Genomic DNA, 19,250 nt, shown 5'->3' with positions numbered 1-19,250 from the left:
ATTTCCGACGTTTCCAGTAAATGATGAAAAGCTAATTGATTTACGAAAAGAATTTTTCAATCAAAAATAACACGCTTAGATTAAGGGTAACGACTTCCTTTTCTAGAAAAAAATATCACTTTTCCTCAACTATCAAATAAATGAAAATTAATAATCATCTTTGTAAACGATTTCCACGAAAAGTATTCTCATCTCTCATGAACTCTTCAGTGAAACGAACGCAACCTAAATGTCAATCACAATCCCATACTGAAACAATGTTTGAACCGAATGCCCTCTGTCCTTTGGCATTGAGTTGATTCAATCATGTTGTATATAAAATGTCATGAAATAGAGCCCGACCCTCCTCACAATCAACCACGATAAGTTAATGACTTCGCCAATGCAGCTCAGGAGTTTTTGCTCCTCCATGGAAATTTTGATTACCAATACCTTGGTAATATAAGTATCATGGAAAATCGCTTAAAGTATCCTCCCAGCATACTAAACAGAAAATGTACGGCACACAGCGTAAAGAGAACAAGGATACATGGACGATCACATCGTCATCTAAATCTCAAAAAAAAAAAAAAAAGGTGTGATTCCAGCTTCGCCTTATGCTGTAGAATGAGAATGCAGGCCAATGATTAAACTAGCAATAGGATTCAGTCGCCTTGTTGGCTTCACAGAGCTACACCTTATTCTCACCAGAAGGGTGAGAAAGCATGAGGAGGTTGGCATTTGCATGTAGAGAAAATTAGGCTTACATGACCGGGTCGACCGATCACTCGTCTCGTGGTAGGTTTGCGACCATCGCCAGGAACATGAACGAGTATAACCAATTTCTTGCAAATCAAGAGAGAAAAGTCTTCTTATACAACTGAAAATTTGAGAGCAGCTATCTTCACAGTCGATAAGAGATCTGAAACAAAACACTACTAAGACCAGAACCTGTCAGCAACAAGAAGTGCACGAGGCAAGAAAGCTATGTAGTTCTCAATGGACTAACAAATGTCTAAAGACCTGTACCTCAGTGTTTTTTAGCCGAATAATCTCCAGAAGAGAAACATCTTAAAAACAATCATCCGAGCAAGCCATCTCATCATAAAAGATGATAAAACTTGCATTTCCACAGCCCAAATTTTACATCAGTAGCAGGATCTCCAATATACTGAAAAGAAAAAGGGGGAAAAAAAGGACTGATAGCTAAATGCTTTGTGGATTAGAAACGTCCATAATGTACAGTGTCCATGTCTTTCCCAGAACAAGCATCTCCTCAACTTCTTTATTGGAGACAGACCAATCCAAATGATGTGAAGCAAGCTTTCTTCATCAGAAACCATTGGTCAAAGGGGCCAATAAAGAGGGATAGAAAGCATTAACGCAAACAATGACTACTTGCAGTTTTGCACCTTAATGCAGAGAGATTTTACCATTTACAATAAGACGGGCATAAGGGCAAAAGCCACAACAAGTTAAAGGCCTTTCTTTTGCATTGCTTCTTTAGCCAGACTGGTCTTTCAAGACAGCCCCCTCTAAAACACCCCTATATTTTGTGTCAGCCAAGCTCCCTTGTCATCTTTCTCCCATCAGTGATTCAAGCAGGGCAGCTTCTTCCTCCTGAGAGAGAGAGAGAATGTCATTATTTTCTTTACCAGCACACATCCGCTATCAGCAAAAGATGATCCTTACCACTAAGGCATTGAACTCAGTCTCTTCATCTATGGCACTTATTATGCAAGGGTCCTCCAACAGGTCCTATCAATTCAAATAACAAAGAATTGTTTCAAAAATACTCCATATATCTGCATATTAATGTGGATTCAGTATTATGAAGCATATGCCGTTGACCCATCTCAGTCCATCACTTAGCCTCTTAATATAGGAAATTAGAATCATAAATAATTGAATTCAATAATCTCTAGATTGATCCAGAAGATCCTTTCAATTGGCTTCTGCCCTTCACATGAGCCGTTAGATCATGTGGGACCATGGCTCTCTGGAAGGACCCTAGCATTCATACTGAGTTTTCACCCACAGAGTACAAAGTAGATTGTTCAATGACAGACTTAAATACCATATACAACAGTTGTTGTCGGAATGGCATGAGTAAATAAGTCGCAATGCTAAAATGCACTCTAGGTCCTAAAATTCTCCAGTACAGGATTAACTCACGGTGAGCCAGTGCATAAACATAACCAAGAATCCACTTGCATGTATTCCAGCATATACACAACATCATGCTACATTACAATTTCAAACCAATAACCCAGTAAGTACATCCACTGTGAAGTATCACCTAAACAACTAAAACACCTTCAAGATCCCGCTAGTATCTAATTCCCAAAGAATTTGCAAAGCACAGCTTATCATGCCAGAGCACAACTATGTTTCCTTTAAATAGTTTTATAAAGTAAAACATGTCACGTAATAGAAAATCAAACAATCCTACATGATTTTCAAAGAGAAGTTTGTCTGTGCTCAATCAGAAACAGGTACAAAACAGCATGTGCAAACACATTAGGAATATGTCCACAATAAACATCAAGCTATCAGTCAGTCATCATATCATATTCCCAGTCTACAGTACTTCAATAACGCCCAAAAGCAGAAAATGAGTCAAGCAACTCAAAACAGAAAGCACCAATCAATTGGAGATCTATCAACTTCAACTCACATTTGCACTCACAAACTTATTGCAAAATCAAGATGACATTACTTTTTAATGGGGTAATTTGAACTGCTACAAAATGGCATATAAGCCACCACTGCAATCTATAGGCAATGCATCCGTCAAAGCACAAAAAATCAATGAGAAAGTAAAATGCTATTTAAATCTAGCTACAAGGAACTGCTAAAGCAGAGAAACAACATCATATTTCAGCCAACCAAAATCAGAATTTCAATCAGGAAAAGAACTGCTTACATCGTCAGCAATCTGCAACTGCCCATTGTGATCCTGCAGGACAAAATCCAGCTTGAGAGGTCATGGTTAACTCTAGCAAGCACATTTTTTCTACTCAGCTAATGGGCATCTGAAAACCTACAACATCACAGGTAATGTTCTTTCTTCTACCTTTTCTGTGTATTGAAAAGCATATGCATAGAGGAATAAATTCAATCACTTGATTTGGTGAGAGCACAAATTTTTTCATTTATGGCTCAGTAGCAGGAACTTACCTTTACAGCAACAAAAAGAAGCGGATCGGAGGGTGTATAAATCATGTAATGTGCACCATCCTACAACCACAAAGCAACAAAAAGAGAGCATAAGAGAATTGGAATCAATAGTTTCATCTAAAATGCCTAATTCCTTATCAGTACAGGAGCTATTATTTTTGGAAACCAATATCTAACACTATTGATTGGTGTTTCAGGATCATACTATTCAACACAACAGGTATAATAAGACAAATGGAAAAAAATTGAAAGGAAAGGGAAAACCATTTCTATTGAGAAAATGATCATTGCATTACCATATGGAAGCATGTAATTTCCACTCCTTCAGTGGGTAAGCCATCAACGTCTTGACCATCATCTGCAAGATAATAAGTATCTGATTCTCTGAGAAAGGATCTAGTATCAGAAAACTCCCACAAACAAGAGAATTCATGTTAAAAATCCAATAACACGCAGAAGAAGATGCCGAATGCATTCACTGAGGAAAGCCCAACCAGCTGTTATTTACCTTCCAGAATTATAACTTTTATACTTGGAGAAAGAGAGAGATTATCTTCCAATTACAGAAGGAACGAAATCAGATGCCAAACCCTACTGAAGTCTTGACTCGTATATACAGGCATGCATTTCGCACCTGCTATATCAGTAGCCCATCATGTGACAAAAGGGGCCAGTGATGCATAAGCAACATATTGACAAGCATGGATTGCAGGGGAGGCAGGCACTTGCATCAGCATTATCTTTTAAGCATTTGTATGAGCTAAGTATACCAGTCTATATGTGAATATGCATACACCACAATTGGCACAAGTGTGTAAATGCAGTAAATAAGTATTTCAAGAGTCAGAAGAAACATTTAACTCAGAAGATAAGGGCATTGCCTGTTCGAAAATCAAATATATCATCTTCCGAGTAGCAAAACCCTCCCCGAGCAGTATAACAGAATCTGTTGGGAAAAATCAAGAAAATTAATCCAGCAAAAACACATTTGCAGGGATGAAAAGATAAAGTTCTTATATCAGAGAGTACTCACCCGCTATATACCAAGTGCATGTGTATCTTTGCAAGAGCATAAGCTGCAGTAGGAAGTATAGATTCAACTTCTTCATCACTTACCTAATAAAACAAACTTAGTGAATCTCAACGAACAAAATATGGACACCACAGCAACAATAGTTCAAGACATTTTGTAGCTTTAGAAACCAATGCCCATTACAACAAAGGAGAATCTTCCCGATAAAGAGCTTCATAGCTACCATTAGCCATCATTCTTAGATGAATGTATAGCTATAAGAGAAAGACTAACAACTGAGGGAAGAACATGGAGCTTCTCCAGTCCATTCTCACCCAGCCTTTCACACATCCCGTTCTTCTTCCTCCCTACTCTTTCCCATCTTAGCTAATTTAGTTAAAATTTTTCAGAAATAATCTCAGATACCATTGAAAGAAACAAATCCTCCTCAGAAGCCACTGAGCCTAAGGAAAGAAAAACTTATAGCCATTCGAGAATTGCGAACCAGCTTATAGATATGTGTCAAGCAGATAAGACTGTGCCAGTGCTTCATATCAATATTCAAAAACCACAAATATAAAACTGGAAAGATCTGCCTTAACTTACACCATCTCTTCATAAAAATAGTTTGCACTTTACAGTACTATTACCATCAGAATGTTTAAAACACTAAAGAATGATCTTCCTAGCATAAGTGCTTGAACGATGCACAAGCATGCCACGATTTATAAGAAAACTACATCGCAAATGGATTTAGCTCCGTGCCTGGTGCATAAAACTGTATAATGCATCCTACTAGTACCTTGGCTGGAAAACAATGGGATATTGACATCTCCAACGCTAAGGGAGATTGTAGGAGAGGCTAGAGAGAATCAACAAGGGGAAATAGGTATTCACACAACAACAAAAGAAAAAGCAAATCAAACAAAAGAAAATGTAAAGTCCGAAAATTCCATATACATCAATAAGACACCAAATCACAATAATCAAGAGATTTGTCAACAACAAAAACAGACCTGAATAACTTCAATACTAAAGTATTTTAAATTAGGGACATTGAACATACAGCTGACCAGCCATCAATATTGGTGCTCTTCAATATCTGGACGGGCCTGCTCAAAAAACAAATCCATATTATAGACAGTATTTGAGGGGAAAACTCTATACTTTATAGCCTAGTGTTGCAATGAAACCATAGCTTACGTGTCTGCAGGGCAAAGCAGCATACATTCATCACCACTTGAACTTCTGAAAATTCTCCTTATAGCACACTCCAAGGGAAAGTTGTTAGTGGGATCGACCTGTCAATGAACACTTCAAAAGTCATGAACGCTTAAACTTATCATGAAAAGAACTCTTTATAAAGAGAGACATAAGACTGCAATATAATATGTTTAAAGAAAAGTGCATTTGTTAAATATCCATTATAACCAGAGCCAATCATCATATGCCTGAGCCAGAAGTGTGCCACAGTTTGTATAGATAAAACAGCACAAAATTGTGGATATTACTGCGGCCAGGTAGTGCATGAAAATACAAATCCAGGGTGTGATAATTCTAAAAAACTAGCATACCAGCACCACAGCATACAACACTCAAAGAATCTAATAGCGAAATTATTCACAGAGAAAAATCTTGTGTATTTAGTACGAATGCTGCCATCAAAAAGGTCTACTCCTTCAATCACTTTTCAAATTTAGGAACTGTCTAGTCCGCTACATAAGTTAAAGTTCCCTTATATTCCTATTTCATTTCATCATTGAAATGGTACCAAGGGGGTGCCGACCCCTGTGGAAAATCATTTACGAGGTATGAGTGTTCAACATATGTAATTGTAAAACATCAAGACCCGTCAATCTAGTGTGATAATTAAGGGAAAAGTTAATGCAAAAGAGCAAGGAGTCATTTTTATTACCTTACATTCCTATTTCACTTTATCCCCTCAACCTCCATTTTTTGTGTTCTACGGGAAAACTAAGAAAAAACTATACAAGGAGCGGATTTGAACTGAGATTGGAGCCTAACACATAGTATTCTCGGTCTATTCTTAGCTTTGAAAGAACACATCCATCCATGTTGCCCACCACTCAGCTTTCAGCCCAATAATAGACCTAAATGCACAGACACATATTGCAGAATCCGGAAAAAAGAAGACCATAAACGAGTTCAAACTTCAAAAACTGATGAACAAATAAAGGTCTGCGAGCAGAATCCCAAAATTACACAATACCCACTAAGAGAATCACCAACCAACCACGCGAACAGCAGAAAGATAGTAGAAACCCAACTCACAATTGTAACCAGACGCTTGTCCGAAGCCATAACGACTCTGCCCTGATCATCCACGATGAATCCGGCGGGCGGATTAGGCAAAGGCGTGGGATGATACCCCGCCGCATTCGCACCCGATCCGGAACGCTCTCCCTCATCCTCGCCGATAACAAAGTCATCGACGACCTCGACATCCCTCACGCCCTTCGACTTCTTCTTCCTCTTGTCGGCGCTGGAAGGTTGGCGCTTCTTCACCGGGTTACTCTGCGACTTCGAAGCGCGACAAAGGAGGAGAGTAGAAGCATCAGGCCTCGGGTTCGAGGCCGCGAGCGAACAGAGCGAAGGTTGTTTGGGGCACCGATGGCGGAGAGAGAAGGATAGGTTATGGAGCGAGGCGAGAGTAGGGGGAGTAGAGGTCGAGACGAAGGACATTCTGTTGATTTGTGCCAAAACGGCGACGTGTCTCACTCGCAGAAGGGTCGAGCTTCGACGGTCGTGGTGAGCCTGCAATGGCGGAAAGGAGAAGAAGAAGAAGAATCTCAGGAGGTTGATGGTTTTGGATTTGGAGAAATGACACAATGGTCCTTGACGTGCAATGTAACGTGAAACGAGGTCTTTTAAATTTTTAATTTATTTAACGTGATTTATAAATTATATAATATTATCACTGAACTTAAATTAATAAAAAAAATAATATTGAATATTATAATATAATTTAGGGACCAAATTAAATATATACCAAACATATAAAGATCATATTGAATAAATTAAAAGTTTAGGGATCACATTAAATATTAGGAAAAAATTTAGGGATCATATTAAATCAATTAAAAACTCAAAGATCACATTACATATTGAGTGAAATAATAATAACTTTGAATAATTTCATATAGGGTACCAAACAAAATATGTACTAAAAGTATATGGATCATATTGAACAAATTAAAAACTTAAGGATTTTATTTTGCATATTGAAGAAAAATTCGAAGATCATATTGAATAAATTAAAAATTCAAAGACCACACTATATATTATGTCAAAAATTCATGAATCGATTATGTCGTAATCCTTTTGGATTTCTCGCAGCAAAGAGAGCAAATTGAAGTGGCATGTTTCCCCTAAAGCTGAAATATATTTAGGATTCTTTTGCTTCTTTTTATAGTAATTAGTAGTTGTTGTGTTTTTTGGTCAAATAGTAATTAGTAGTTAAAACAAAAAAAATAATTAATAAGAATAATAATAGAGCCATTTTTGAAAAATTAAAAATTTTTATTGTTGAAAACAATTGTCATAGACTAATTATCTGAAATGATAGATATTATCATTTTTAAGAAAATATTTTTCAAACCTTTCATTTTCCATGAAACAAACGCATCAAGCAAATATTTGAGCTTGGAATACGTGTCATACTTAAATTTGCACTTACGAATTCACTGTGGTGATTGTAACTTCCCCTGCAATTGAGTATATGCCAAATGAAGTTCATAAATCTCCAAAAGTTATCATAAAAGTTCCTAACTTATCGATAACGCGTCATAACCCAAGTTTAAAAAAAAATATTCTCATTTTTCCGCCCTTGCCGGATTTTCACTACCAAATTAAGAATTTTTCTGCTGGCAAAACAGGCAAGGAGGGAATAAAGTGAAAGCAAAGCAGTCAAGAAGAGACTTGGCATCTAAGATTTGCATTAGGTAGGTCCATTCTAGGACAAGGGAAGAGATGATTGAAGATAAAACCAACAGTGTACCTCATGACAATACTGCTACAATGTATCTCAAAAGAAGAAATTGGTAACTGAGATCTACGTTGATTCAAAGATCTGACGTTACTTTTCGGGTATCCATGTTGCGGAACTCGCATTTATTCATAGACATGTGCCGTAGGTAAACTTCAGAGAGCACTGTTTGGTGCCTTCTGATATAGTAAAGCCCATTGATATCACAAACTAGCATGTCCTCTGCACTGCTTTTTCTGTTAAAAAAGAAAAAGAACCTAAAGCTAACGAATTATATGCCGTTCCGAATACCTTTTTTCGCAGAAAAGAAAGGGAAAAAACCAATCATGGGATGGAAACTCCGGCTTCTGATCTACTCTGTACTAAGTCCAATATCACCTGCAGACTGCTTCCACGGCTAGTTTCCTCATCGAACCGGGACACAGGTCCTTACTGAAGTTCCCTTCGGTTAGCTCTATAGTACATTTGTTTCTGTTTAGGCAGGCCTGCAGCGATGAAAGCGTGCCAGTGAGGTTATAATGCTATGAAAATGATCATTCCCACCATAACATAGAAGCTACATGTCTGAATATGAAATGAATCCTAGAAATTGGCAAGGCAGCATGGGGTAAAAGCAATAATAATGTCTAAGTAAACGAATTTGTTTTGTTGTTAAACGCATTTCACTTATAGGTTGGAAAAGTTCTTCAACCTCTGCTCATAGATGGATGACATGGCATCAGCAACATGTTTAATTCAGATAATGTTGGCCCTCATAAGAAGCCAATAGCGCTGTCCTCACCTTTTCAACCACGGATTTGGACAAGGGATCATGGCAGTCACCCAAGCTGTAAGATCCACATGATCCTGCCGGATTCCCGAAGCTAGCAAAATTAACAGCAGATATTTGTGTGGAGTCGGGGCATTTCAAGTGAGCTCTGGGTGCTTTATCTTGACTGCTATCGTCATCTATATCCGGCTTCCAAGTTTCTAAGTCGATGGCTGGGTAATCTTCTCCAACAGAGCTGCAAACAGTTGACATTTTCCGCTTTGACAAGGTGACTTTTGTTGGATCGCCTCCTACCTCCTCCAAGATAACCAAGACATTTCCAGATGGCTTGAACCAGGAACGTGGGACGTGGTACCTGTTCCAGGTAGCAGAACAAACAACAGATATAACATGAATCAAGTTTGAGAAAGTTGATCCACTAGGCATCACTTAAATTGTCAGAGAGTACGTTCTTCCAGATAATCTTTGGAAGAAAACTAGGGAGTTGCAGTATCACTTCGTTGTCTAATTTCTAAAGTATGAGTTCTGTACCATCTCTGGCTAGGCTCTCCGCATCCAGTGACGCATTTGTCTGGCTTGAAGGTGCCTCTGTAGTTGCACTCCTTGACACACGGGTTCTCATACGAGACTAACCTGGGCCAGTAAATTCCTATTGGCTCTCCGTTTAACCAGGCTAGTCCTTTACCCATATGGATCATATCCAGCCCAACAGGTTCATTACCAGGTGGAGGGTCCACAATAGCCTGCAATATATCAATTTAATTATGACAGATGGCATATTTAACCAATAGTTCACTCTTCGGACCAACAAAAACAATTCCAACGAATGCAGGGGCCATTGTCCAAGCACTCTTTACCTTGTACCATGTCAGTGGCTGATTCTTTGGTGGTTCTGTTGTCGAAACCCAGTTTACGCTCTTCATACCATATGGCGCCCCCAACTGTTCTCCCTCCAATCCAATCTGACAAGGGAGCAAAGAACAGGTATTTAACCATTAAGATGACTTTCGACCAAAAAAAACTATTAAGATGACTAAACACTTTTTCAAAGAACATTGCTTATATTAATATTTCTTCTTTCGATAGTTTCTTATGTTGATATTTCAAGTTATTACTAGGTTCTTAGCCCTTCTCCTCAGTTAGAATAACTTGATTCCCAAAAGAATAGCTGCTCTATACTGCAGGCAGAGATGGCATTTATAACCGTACTGATGTTTAAGCATCATATGACATGATGTTGCTCTTGAAAGAAGATTCATAATTTCAAAAACGTAAAAAGATAAATTACAGAAAAAGAAGAAGAAAAAGATAATACCTTGTAGGTCCACTTATATCCAGATATGTCCAATATCCCCTTGTTCAATCCCTTAATCTTCACATTAGTCAATCCAGCTGGCACCCATTCATAATGAGGCCCTGCATTCTGAAATCATCCCAAAAAAACAAGGACAACATGCAATTAATGAAGGGTGCTAAGGAGGAAGGACCTTATAAGCTAAGTCTATATAAGAAAGCTCCTGCTAAATTTTCCATCATCATCACGAAGAACAGTTTCATCATCGTCAGACTCTCTTAAATGTCCTGAACAAGTTTACTATACAGAACTGCACACGGTAGCTTTCAAAGTTGGCCACCCTTTTAAGATGCATTTGCTAAGCAAAAGTTTTAATGACTAGGGGCCAAAAGGAAGTCAATTCTCCATAAACCAAAGACCAGGAACATGAACATGGGGCTCACTTGAATTCCGACTGTCACGCTCAATATAGCAATGTCATTCTTTCCAGCCTTGAGAGAAATGGGAGCAGAGAAGTTGAAAGGTACGTTCGTTCCATTTCCATAACCACTACCTGAACATTGACAGTGCAATAATCAAACATCAAAGTCTGAACTGCAACCGCCCATTATGAGCTGATGACTGAATAGAACATCTTTATCCAACATCTAACATGACAAGAGCTCGCCTTAAAAACAATATGCCACTAAAAGTAGGGCATGGAAGTAAGAAAACATTACATGATGAAAAATCATGATTGTTAACTCTCGAGCAAAGATCAATTTGCACCACACATGGCATGATAACCACACAGGTGAAATGGAGGCATAATTTCCGACCCAAAAAAAAAAAAAAAAGAAATGGAGGCATCCTTGAAAGCAAAATGTAAGGCCACAAGTTGAGGGACAAGTGGAAGAAGCTCCCTATAGAAAGAAGTTCCCTATAGAAAGAAATCTCAGAGGAGACACACAACACTAACCTTGAAGTTTCTGATTCACAAAAGCATGGAGACCATGACCCTTCGATTCAACCAGAAGGGAAGGCCGGCTTCCTCCCTTTAAGCAATTCTCATTTTCAGCAACATTTATGCTAGAATATGCAAACCAAAAGCATTCATCAGAAGTTGCTCAATCAACATCGGTCCATCATCCAGATGCATAAATCAAGGGTGAAATTTTGAGATGAGAGTGCTTGTTTGTAATATAATTAAGTGCACGCTCGCTAGTAAGCTAATCTGACTGTGCAGAAAGTGAAGAATCCAAGAAGGCCGTTTGTCAAATAAATGTTTAAAGAAGTGCAGAAGAATTAGAAAGGGAGAAAAGAGGAATGGAAACACCGACAATATTATACAGACATATGCAGAAACAATGGGCCTCCTCAACTGTGAAGGTTGAACCTTATCTTTGCTTTTTATATAGTTCCACTTCAATATAGGACATGCAAAACCATATGTATATTTTTGGCAGGAATAATAAGTTAAGAATTATGTCAGTGATTTTGTACTAGTGAATAAGAACAAGAACAAGAACAACCTTGTTGTATACCAAAGGTAGTCTGTTGTATACTTTGTGGTGTTGAGGTGATCTACAAAACCATTCAGACTGAAGTCTTCCTTTCCCCATAGTCCAGGTTTCTCAGTGAATATTTCCCATTTAAGAACTTTCAGATCCCCATCCAATGATGAGGCAGATGGTATCAAAGATTCCGGTACCATATCTACCACAGAGCTCTGGGAGCGAACCTGTTCAAGTTATGCTGTCAACACTGAGGCAATCCTATAGAGGACTTGTAACAAAACCGAATGCATGCACACCAAATAGAAAAAATACAGGTCCAACCCCAAGCTTTTGGTTAAGAATGTGATGCATCACTAAGGAAAAATGCTTATTAGAGAAAGGCAAAAGAGTTCAAAGTGCTACCTTTGCAGAGTTAAATACTACATTTTTGCAGTCAGGAAGAATGCTGACTGACCATGCAGGCAGATGATAAGACATGTTTCGGAATTGTACTGTCTTGTCTTCTTTGTCATCAATGTTTGCCAGAAAGGCAACACAAAATCCTGAAGAAGTGTAGACATCGGCCTGCACAAATTTTTTGGTCGGGGAATGACAAGTCAATAACTTTAATTGGCATTGCGAAAAAAGATTTGTATCAAAAGTGGTCCCACATGAAAATCGTAAAATATATCATAGAGGAATATAAACAGTAAAAATCGGAATATACTTCATCGCAACTACTAAGTGTGTCACTTTGTCCATTTGTAGTAGACATTACTAAAACTGTCAAGAGATCTTTTAAAAAGGAAATAAGTTTTTAACCGGAAAAAAAATTCCAAGGTACCATTCAACTTGCACAAATGAACACAATTTCCAATATTAATCCCTCATGTTCATCTAGTTTGATCCTATATCATCTTGGCTCTTCCACCAGGCTCTTAAACAGGATTCCAAGTGACAAGTGCCAAATAAAATTCAAAAATGACGGTCTGAAGAAGAGGAAGTAAACAGGTGATTACGTAAATAGGCGATGCTATGTTGATGTTAATATTTGATAAAAGTACAGTTAGCATCAGAAAGAAGTCGTAACATTGAGAAGTGAAAGAAAAAAAAAACTAAAGCAAGAAAGAATCGATCACCTCAGCATTGGGACCTAATGATAGAGTAGTTGGCTCACTGTTCAACAGTGCATGCTCACATAACATTATGGATTTGTGAAGCTCCTTGAGATGTCCCCACTTAGGGAACCTTGGTAAGCCTGAAAGCAAGCAGTCAAATTAGTAGCCAAAATCTACTCAAACTTTAAAACCATTCATGGTTACCAAATTTAAACATGTGGATGTACATGCGAACAAATTTTGCCTACCATATTCATCAATTGGTGCCTCATAGTCATAACTTGTGGTGATGAATGGCCCGCCATTAGTACGACCAAAATTTGTTCCTCCGTGATACTAAACAAGACAAAGCATAACATTAGGTAATTAGTATGTGAAAGGATCAGTCATATTCAAGGTCAATTACCAACCAAGCACTAGATAGAGGATGAGATACATCTCCAAATCTATCTGTACATCAATTCATATCATAAGGCTGACTTCCATCACAAGTGAGGTTCTTTAATGATGGGTGACCTCCTTCAACATTAAAAGAAGCATATCCCCAAAGTTCTGCAACTGATAGAAAACTCAACTTGTAGCATATCCACCTACTTTATTAACCAGTAAAAGGATGAGGGATTATTTTCTTTCTTCTGGAAAACTAAAATCAGTATTATAAAATAGGATCTGGAGAGAAAAGAAATAGAAACATAGTTCTCCTAGGGAAGATATGGCTTCGCAGAAAAGTTATCAATTGCAACCCTGACATCAAATGTTCCAATTCCTTTAACGTAGGAAATTATATACAGGTAATGGACAGGTCAATTGGCCAGTGCAAAGGTAAGAGTATGATTTTAAAAGAAGCAAGTTTACCATGTAATAGTTTTGCAGACACCCGCCTTTCTGGAAGAACCGCGCAACTGAAAATGCAACATCTTCTGGGGGCCGGTGTGGATCTCTCGCTCCAAAAGTTTTAAACCTGAAAATGGAGGGTCATCATAATTAATAAGGATCACATGATTCAAACGGAACCGCCTGTATTATTTTAGCTGCATGCTCAGTGTATATTTAACAAATAGAACTAACTCTACTGACAAGATCTAAAAAAGCTGATACTGTGTCATGAGACAATAAAGTTATGTGGGCTTTTTTCCTAAGTTTAAAACTAGTCCCTGCAATTAAGGTTCTTTCACCTAAGAAAACCAATCAAGCAACTCATTAGTCAATTGTCGCTTGAAATGCCAACTTAAGTTAAAAAGTTTTTGGTTCCACAAAGCTACAATTCTCTGCACCACAACTACAGCACAGCACAGATGTTTTACAGCAACAGCAATACCAAATGGACTATATGCATATAAGGCCGTTATAGACCTGATACGCAAGCAGTGTGGAATATTTTAGCCCAAGAGAAGGCTTGTCTTTACAATGCTCTCTTGCTAAAAACATTACGTTTAAGTACAGTTTTTAGAAAAACAAATGAACGAATTCAAAGTTTCTTTAATAAATCATGTTCACCTGCCTATCCTAAAGAAAAACAGCAGTAATGACTTTACCCAGGAAAAGCCTAATTACTTGAGTAATTCTTAAGACAGTCCCACAAAAAATCAATTTGTAAGATACTTTAAAGATTATTAAACCAGACAGGAGGTAATCTCCGGAGAAGGTAATATTACAAATCAAATCTGTAATATAACAGATGGGACCCCCATGATCCTAGGGATCACATGCGCCGGGCCTAATGCACGGGGCATATGCAATATGAGCTCGTAACAAAACAAATGCCATAGTGAATCTGCCACCAAATCAGAATTTAACTCAAGCCATAATGTAGCACAATATACAATTCTTCTGGAAGGTCCATAGAGACAACCAGCTTCTGCAAACAACACATTTCAAGTACTTTCAAAAATTACTAAAAGCATGGTGCAACTTAAACTCTCTTCATTCTTCATTCCACATACTCAGTCAACATTAGATGCAGGTTCTATCGTGATTTAAGTAAGGCAGACATACCATAGAAAGGCAGGTATAGCTAAAAAGAACCAAATGTAATGGAAATGGTAAAGTATGTCTTCATTAAGAAAGAATGGAAGAACTTAAAGAGAAGTGTCCCGCCATCAAAATTCTCTAAAACACAGAGAAAGTGCTATCAGAAAGAGTAGGAATCGACATAAGCATCCTGAAAAAAGCGATTACCATCCAGGCCAATTTTCAGTCCACATTTTGGGCTTATTTGGAGAATTGGGAGCATATTGATCACAATAGAAGCCATTGCAAGTATCTATCTGCAGAGCACAAGAAACTCCAGTTAAAGATGATCGTCAATAAAATAAGCCTTTCTTTCACCATGCCAAAAACAGGTAATAAGGCTACTTCAAGTACTATTTAGTCTTGATAATGCAACCCCTCAAAATCAGAAAACATCAGAGAGCAGATTTCAGAAGTATCCTCGTCAAAAGCAAATATATAGTGAGCATTTTCCTGCACACAAATGCTACAGTGCACAAATATCTACCCTTGATGCATTGTGGATGAGGTAAATTATGATGAAACTCTTACGATATACTCAGGAGCATCCCACTGCTGGCACATAATCCAAGGAACACCCGTATTTTGAGAAACTGCCATATTAGCAGCCCACATGATATATGGCTTCGCCCCCTTACCGTAATATTGTTCGTTGTACCCATATTCATTTTCTACCTGCAGTGAGAGATACATGTCTCACCCACTATTTAGAGGCTGATCAGACTTATGAAGATAAAAAGAAGCGCGGTGAATTTTAAAAACAAGAAAGACACAAATAGACGTTCTAAAACCATCAAAACTTTGAAACCCTTCTCATTATCAATATACTCATATCAAAGTGACCTGCCTGGGCTAAGATGATAGGGCCTCCTTGTGAAGCAAAAAGCTTTTCCTTCTTCATCAGATTCACTATGAACGTCACAAATTTCTGCATGTGATACTGAAAAAAACGAACAGTGACGTCACGAAATATTATGTCAGACCCATGTCAGGAAGTATGAATTCTTAATTGACATTTATTTATTGGCAGAGAACATTTTTCAAGTTCCTCCAAACTGGATTTGTTGTTATTCCATTTAACACACCTTGAAGGGCTCGTTATTAGTGCGGAAGACTGTCCCTGGGACATAATGCAGCCAGATTGGCACCCCTCTGTATCAAACAGGAGCATGTATAACCACGCCAAAGCAATCATTGCATTCTTTTATGAAGTAAGCATGTCATAATGTAAGGAAATTTCATGCTCAGTAGCTTGTTTCTATGTCAGTCTTATGATCCTTATTATCGGTGAAGAACATACCCATAGCTCCATTCAGCTGCGACAAAGGGGCCGATTCGGAGAATCATATACATCCCTGCATTCTGGATTATCTTGACGAACTTGACAAGATCATATCTATCCCCGAAGTAATACTACACTCACCCAAAACCGAAAGGAGTCACTACCTACAAAAATCGCTATACCCAACAAAGGAGAGAAACACGTCACAGCTTCTTGAGGAGAACTCACATTGCCTTGAGAAGGTTCATGACCATTCCAAAACACATACGATTCGATCGTATTGGCTCCACCATCTTTGGCCGTCTGAACCAGTCCGGGCCACATCTAACACATTCCAGATTATGCACTTGAGCACAATCTCAATTAAAAGTCACATATTTCACCAACACAACAGTGCCAACAGATGACAATACGTAGATTGAACCCAAAAAAAAAAAAAAAATCAACCCGCATGTAGACATATAGAACAACTGATGAAACAAGAAATTAAAAATCAAGAAACATGGGCTCGAGCACACGACCAATCCATGACACAAGCCGATTACATGGGCTTCATTTTTCGTGGAAGACAAACAGCTGGGTCAACAAAAAACGAAACATTTCATTCTTCAAATGATCAAAAAACGAGCATTGCAGACACTAATATCGAAAAATGCAGCTCTCCCGACCGTCATTTCTCTTTCTTTCTTAGTTTGTTTCTTCCGTTGGCGCTTTCAGAACCCAGAAAAGTGGATCAATCGCTCACCCCAGGAACACTGCGAGGATAATGGATCGAAGCAGAGATGAAGAGCTTCCTCTGCCCATCGATGATGAGCGACCGACGGTCGTACGTCACATTCGCCGCGAAACAGGACGCGAGCGACGAAAGTAGGACGAGAACCAAAATGGGTGTCGCTCTCGAGAGGGAAAGCTCCATTTTTTCCTTCGGTGGGGCTGATGTTGCAGAGAGCGAGGGAGCAGTATATAAGCTCTCGCTCATGTGAGAGCGAGGAAGAAGCAGAAGTAAAAGCAGAGCCAGCTGAAACAGAAAATGGCGTGTCTCAGTATAAAACAGAAGACACGACCGAAGCCTCTTTGTTAAGCAAGGATTAAAATTTGGATTTGACGGGAGACCGTGACTGATCATCATCAGCTTGGACTCGTTTTTACTTATTTTGACTAATTCAGTTCAGTTAATTGGGGTTTTAAATTGTAAAATTTAATTTCGTAAAATAAAAAAAAAATTACAACAATTTATAAAATGGGTCCAAATTAGATCGGTCGAGTGCCCGACGCCTTTAATTCTTATCGAGGCAATTTGATCTACTAATATGCCCAATATAGAAATTAACCAACAAGTTTTCTTACTTTAATACGAACGAGTTAGAATAACATCTCATCCCGTGATCCGAACAAAATCATACGTACATTTGTACTTCTCGAGATCCGCTTTTATTCTATCTCGATGTCTCCTCTTCAGGATCGTTTTAAAAAATATGTGTTGGTTGTAGAATTTTCCACCGAAATGAGATTTTAAAAATACTATATTTGATTAATTCGATCCATGAATTAGGTTCCAAAATTTTGAATAAATTAAGCCAACATTGTTTGTGGTTTTAATGGGTGGGAAAAGGAAGAAGTGCCAGCAATGTTTTTTTTGGCGAGGATGGGGATTGTCCGAAAGACAAATATTGCAATTTACTGGTAAATTTTTAATATTTTTTTTTTTTTTTTTTTTTTTTTTTTTGGGTTAAGCAATTTCCAGAGAGACACAAAAAGGACAAGTCAATTGTTTTTTTTTTTTTTTGTTACATCAGTAGGATCGGATACTGGATAACAACTGTCAATTGGTAAGCAAAATGATTTGCTGCTGGCAGTCTTCTGTCAGAGAATTTGGCGGTCTCCTCCTGCCCGATATCAGTGTTTTCTCAATTAATATAGTATTGCATTGGAAATAATTTTCTATTTCCTTGGTTTTTTTTTTTTTTTTTGGTCATTACGGTGTACTCGGGCCGAATTTTGCGCACCTCGACTAGTCCGCTTCTTGACGATCTTAAGAACACGCTTTGCCTGTATTGACATATCGGAGCACAAGATCATGGAGAAAGACGAGAAAACTTTTTTCTAGTTCGAGCCAATTTTCAAACTATGATTATCGTCATACATTTACCTTCCGTTAAGGTTTTGTCAATGGATTTTTCAGCCAAATCAAAGCGGTTGCCAAGTGTCTTTTTGTGTCCATGAAGGCAGATTTTTTTGCGGTGCTCATTGTTGAAATTTTGATAGAGGGTAATTGTGTCCTATGAGTATTAATTTGGGATTTTTGATATCACGAGAAAAAAAGTTTGGGATAAATGTATCGTGGATCAATAGATTTTTCCCATCAAAATATAATAAGTTTGGCTATTTATAATGGGAAAAAAAAGGGGGGAAATGTCTTTGGTTGGACCCAAAAGATGGGACATGCAATCTATGGTGGAGCAAAAGTCAAAAAAGGAGACGGTCGTGAGAGTGTCACCCAAAGTTGAATAGATAGCTGGAGAGAAAGGCTGTTTGCGCATACATCGCTTTCGCTTGGGTTTCCTTTGCTTCTAGGTTTTGTGGAAGTTGTCCTTTTGCTATTGCTACACCAAAATAAGACCACCATTTAAATTTCCAAGATGGAACATCCATGGGCCTTATCATTACCCGAAAAGATAAACTACTTTATAAAATTATTTTCCTGAGATAAACGGAGAGTAAAAAAAAAGTTAATAAAAAAAATCTCAAATTGATGCACATGTGATAAATTTATCCAAAATTAATATTTTTGATCATCAAAATAATAAAATATATCCATAACAAATTTATTATCCGTTAATTTTTACCGTCAAATTAATGAGTTTCATGATATGTGACAGTTGATCGGTATATCAATTTGAGGTTTTTACTTTTTGTTTGTTATAGGTGTACTTGTTTATAATTTTTTATGGTATTAACTCAATTTAACGAAAATTAATAAAAAGTAAATTTATCACGGATGTGTCAGTATTATATGTGTAATAATTTGAGACTCTTTGACGGTGGGCAAGCCAACAATAGTGTTAGGGAAAAGAGACAATGATACCCGGTCACGCGGAAACATGGTCCCCGACCATAATCTTCGT

General features: G+C 37.9%; 2 protein-coding genes across 3 annotated transcripts; both read right to left on the bottom strand.

The window, feature by feature from the left end:
• Positions 1-1,063: 1,063 nt before the first annotated feature.
• Positions 1,064-6,990, bottom strand: LOC115755938. Its single transcript, XM_030695559.2, has 10 exons — positions 6,464-6,990; positions 5,375-5,472; positions 5,238-5,283; positions 4,193-4,275; positions 4,041-4,105; positions 3,456-3,517; positions 3,160-3,219; positions 2,906-2,938; positions 1,672-1,737; positions 1,064-1,599 (listed from the first exon to the last, which is right to left on the bottom strand). The coding sequence occupies exons 1-10, from the start codon at positions 6,872-6,874 to the stop codon at positions 1,555-1,557; spliced, it is 969 nt and encodes a 322-aa protein (XP_030551419.2). The 5' UTR covers positions 6,875-6,990; the 3' UTR covers positions 1,064-1,554.
• A 1,003-nt stretch (positions 6,991-7,993) lies between these two features.
• LOC115755916 (beta-galactosidase 10) lies at positions 7,994-17,162 on the bottom strand. 2 transcript variants are annotated; one of them, XM_048272320.1, is made up of 19 exons: positions 16,871-17,162; positions 16,354-16,449; positions 16,144-16,256; positions 15,929-15,995; positions 15,691-15,783; positions 15,375-15,518; positions 15,012-15,100; positions 13,689-13,794; positions 13,082-13,169; positions 12,855-12,973; positions 12,139-12,300; positions 11,752-11,960; positions 11,199-11,308; positions 10,684-10,793; positions 10,262-10,369; positions 9,804-9,908; positions 9,478-9,689; positions 8,959-9,301; positions 7,994-8,662 (listed from the first exon to the last, which is right to left on the bottom strand). In XM_048272320.1, the coding sequence occupies exons 1-19, from the start codon at positions 17,102-17,104 to the stop codon at positions 8,552-8,554; spliced, it is 2,619 nt and encodes an 872-aa protein (XP_048128277.1). In that variant the 5' UTR covers positions 17,105-17,162; the 3' UTR covers positions 7,994-8,551. The 2 variants fall into 2 exon arrangements, with proteins under 2 accessions (XP_048128277.1, XP_048128278.1); XM_048272321.1 differs by lacking the exons at positions 7,994-8,662; positions 9,478-9,689 and having other exon boundaries at positions 8,982-9,301.
• Positions 17,163-19,250: the final 2,088 nt, after the last annotated feature.

The sequence above is a fragment of the Rhodamnia argentea genome, chromosome 11, assembly GCF_020921035.1.
Source record: "Rhodamnia argentea isolate NSW1041297 chromosome 11, ASM2092103v1, whole genome shotgun sequence".
Lineage (NCBI taxonomy): Eukaryota > Viridiplantae > Streptophyta > Magnoliopsida > Myrtales > Myrtaceae > Rhodamnia > Rhodamnia argentea.
The sequence above is the reverse complement of the archived record's forward strand: the minus strand, read 5'-3'. Positions and strand labels throughout refer to the sequence as shown.

What these genes read in the sequence shown, in the direction of transcription:
- LOC115755938 (XM_030695559.2), bottom strand. Translation starts at nt 6,874, where the DNA reads ATGTCCTTCGTCTCGACCTCTACTCCCCCTACTCTCGCCTCGCTCCAT. An exon ending in ATATTGATGGCTGGTCAGCT is followed by an intron (nt 4,276 to 5,237) that starts GTATGTTCAATG and finishes TTGTTTTATTAG; the next exon opens with GTAAGTGATGAAGAAGTTGA. An exon ending in AGTTGCAGATTGCTGACGAT is followed by an intron (nt 1,738 to 2,905) that starts GTAAGCAGTTCT and finishes TTGAATTGATAG; the next exon opens with GACCTGTTGGAGGACCCTTG.
- LOC115755916 (XM_048272320.1), bottom strand. Translation starts at nt 17,104, where the DNA reads ATGAGCGAGAGCTTATATACTGCTCCCTCGCTCTCTGCAACATCAGCC. An exon ending in GCGTGACAGTCGGAATTCAA is followed by an intron (nt 10,370 to 10,683) that starts GTGAGCCCCATG and finishes GGATGATTTCAG; the next exon opens with AATGCAGGGCCTCATTATGA. An exon ending in GATATAAGTGGACCTACAAG is followed by an intron (nt 9,909 to 10,261) that starts GTATTATCTTTT and finishes CTCCCTTGTCAG; the next exon opens with ATTGGATTGGAGGGAGAACA.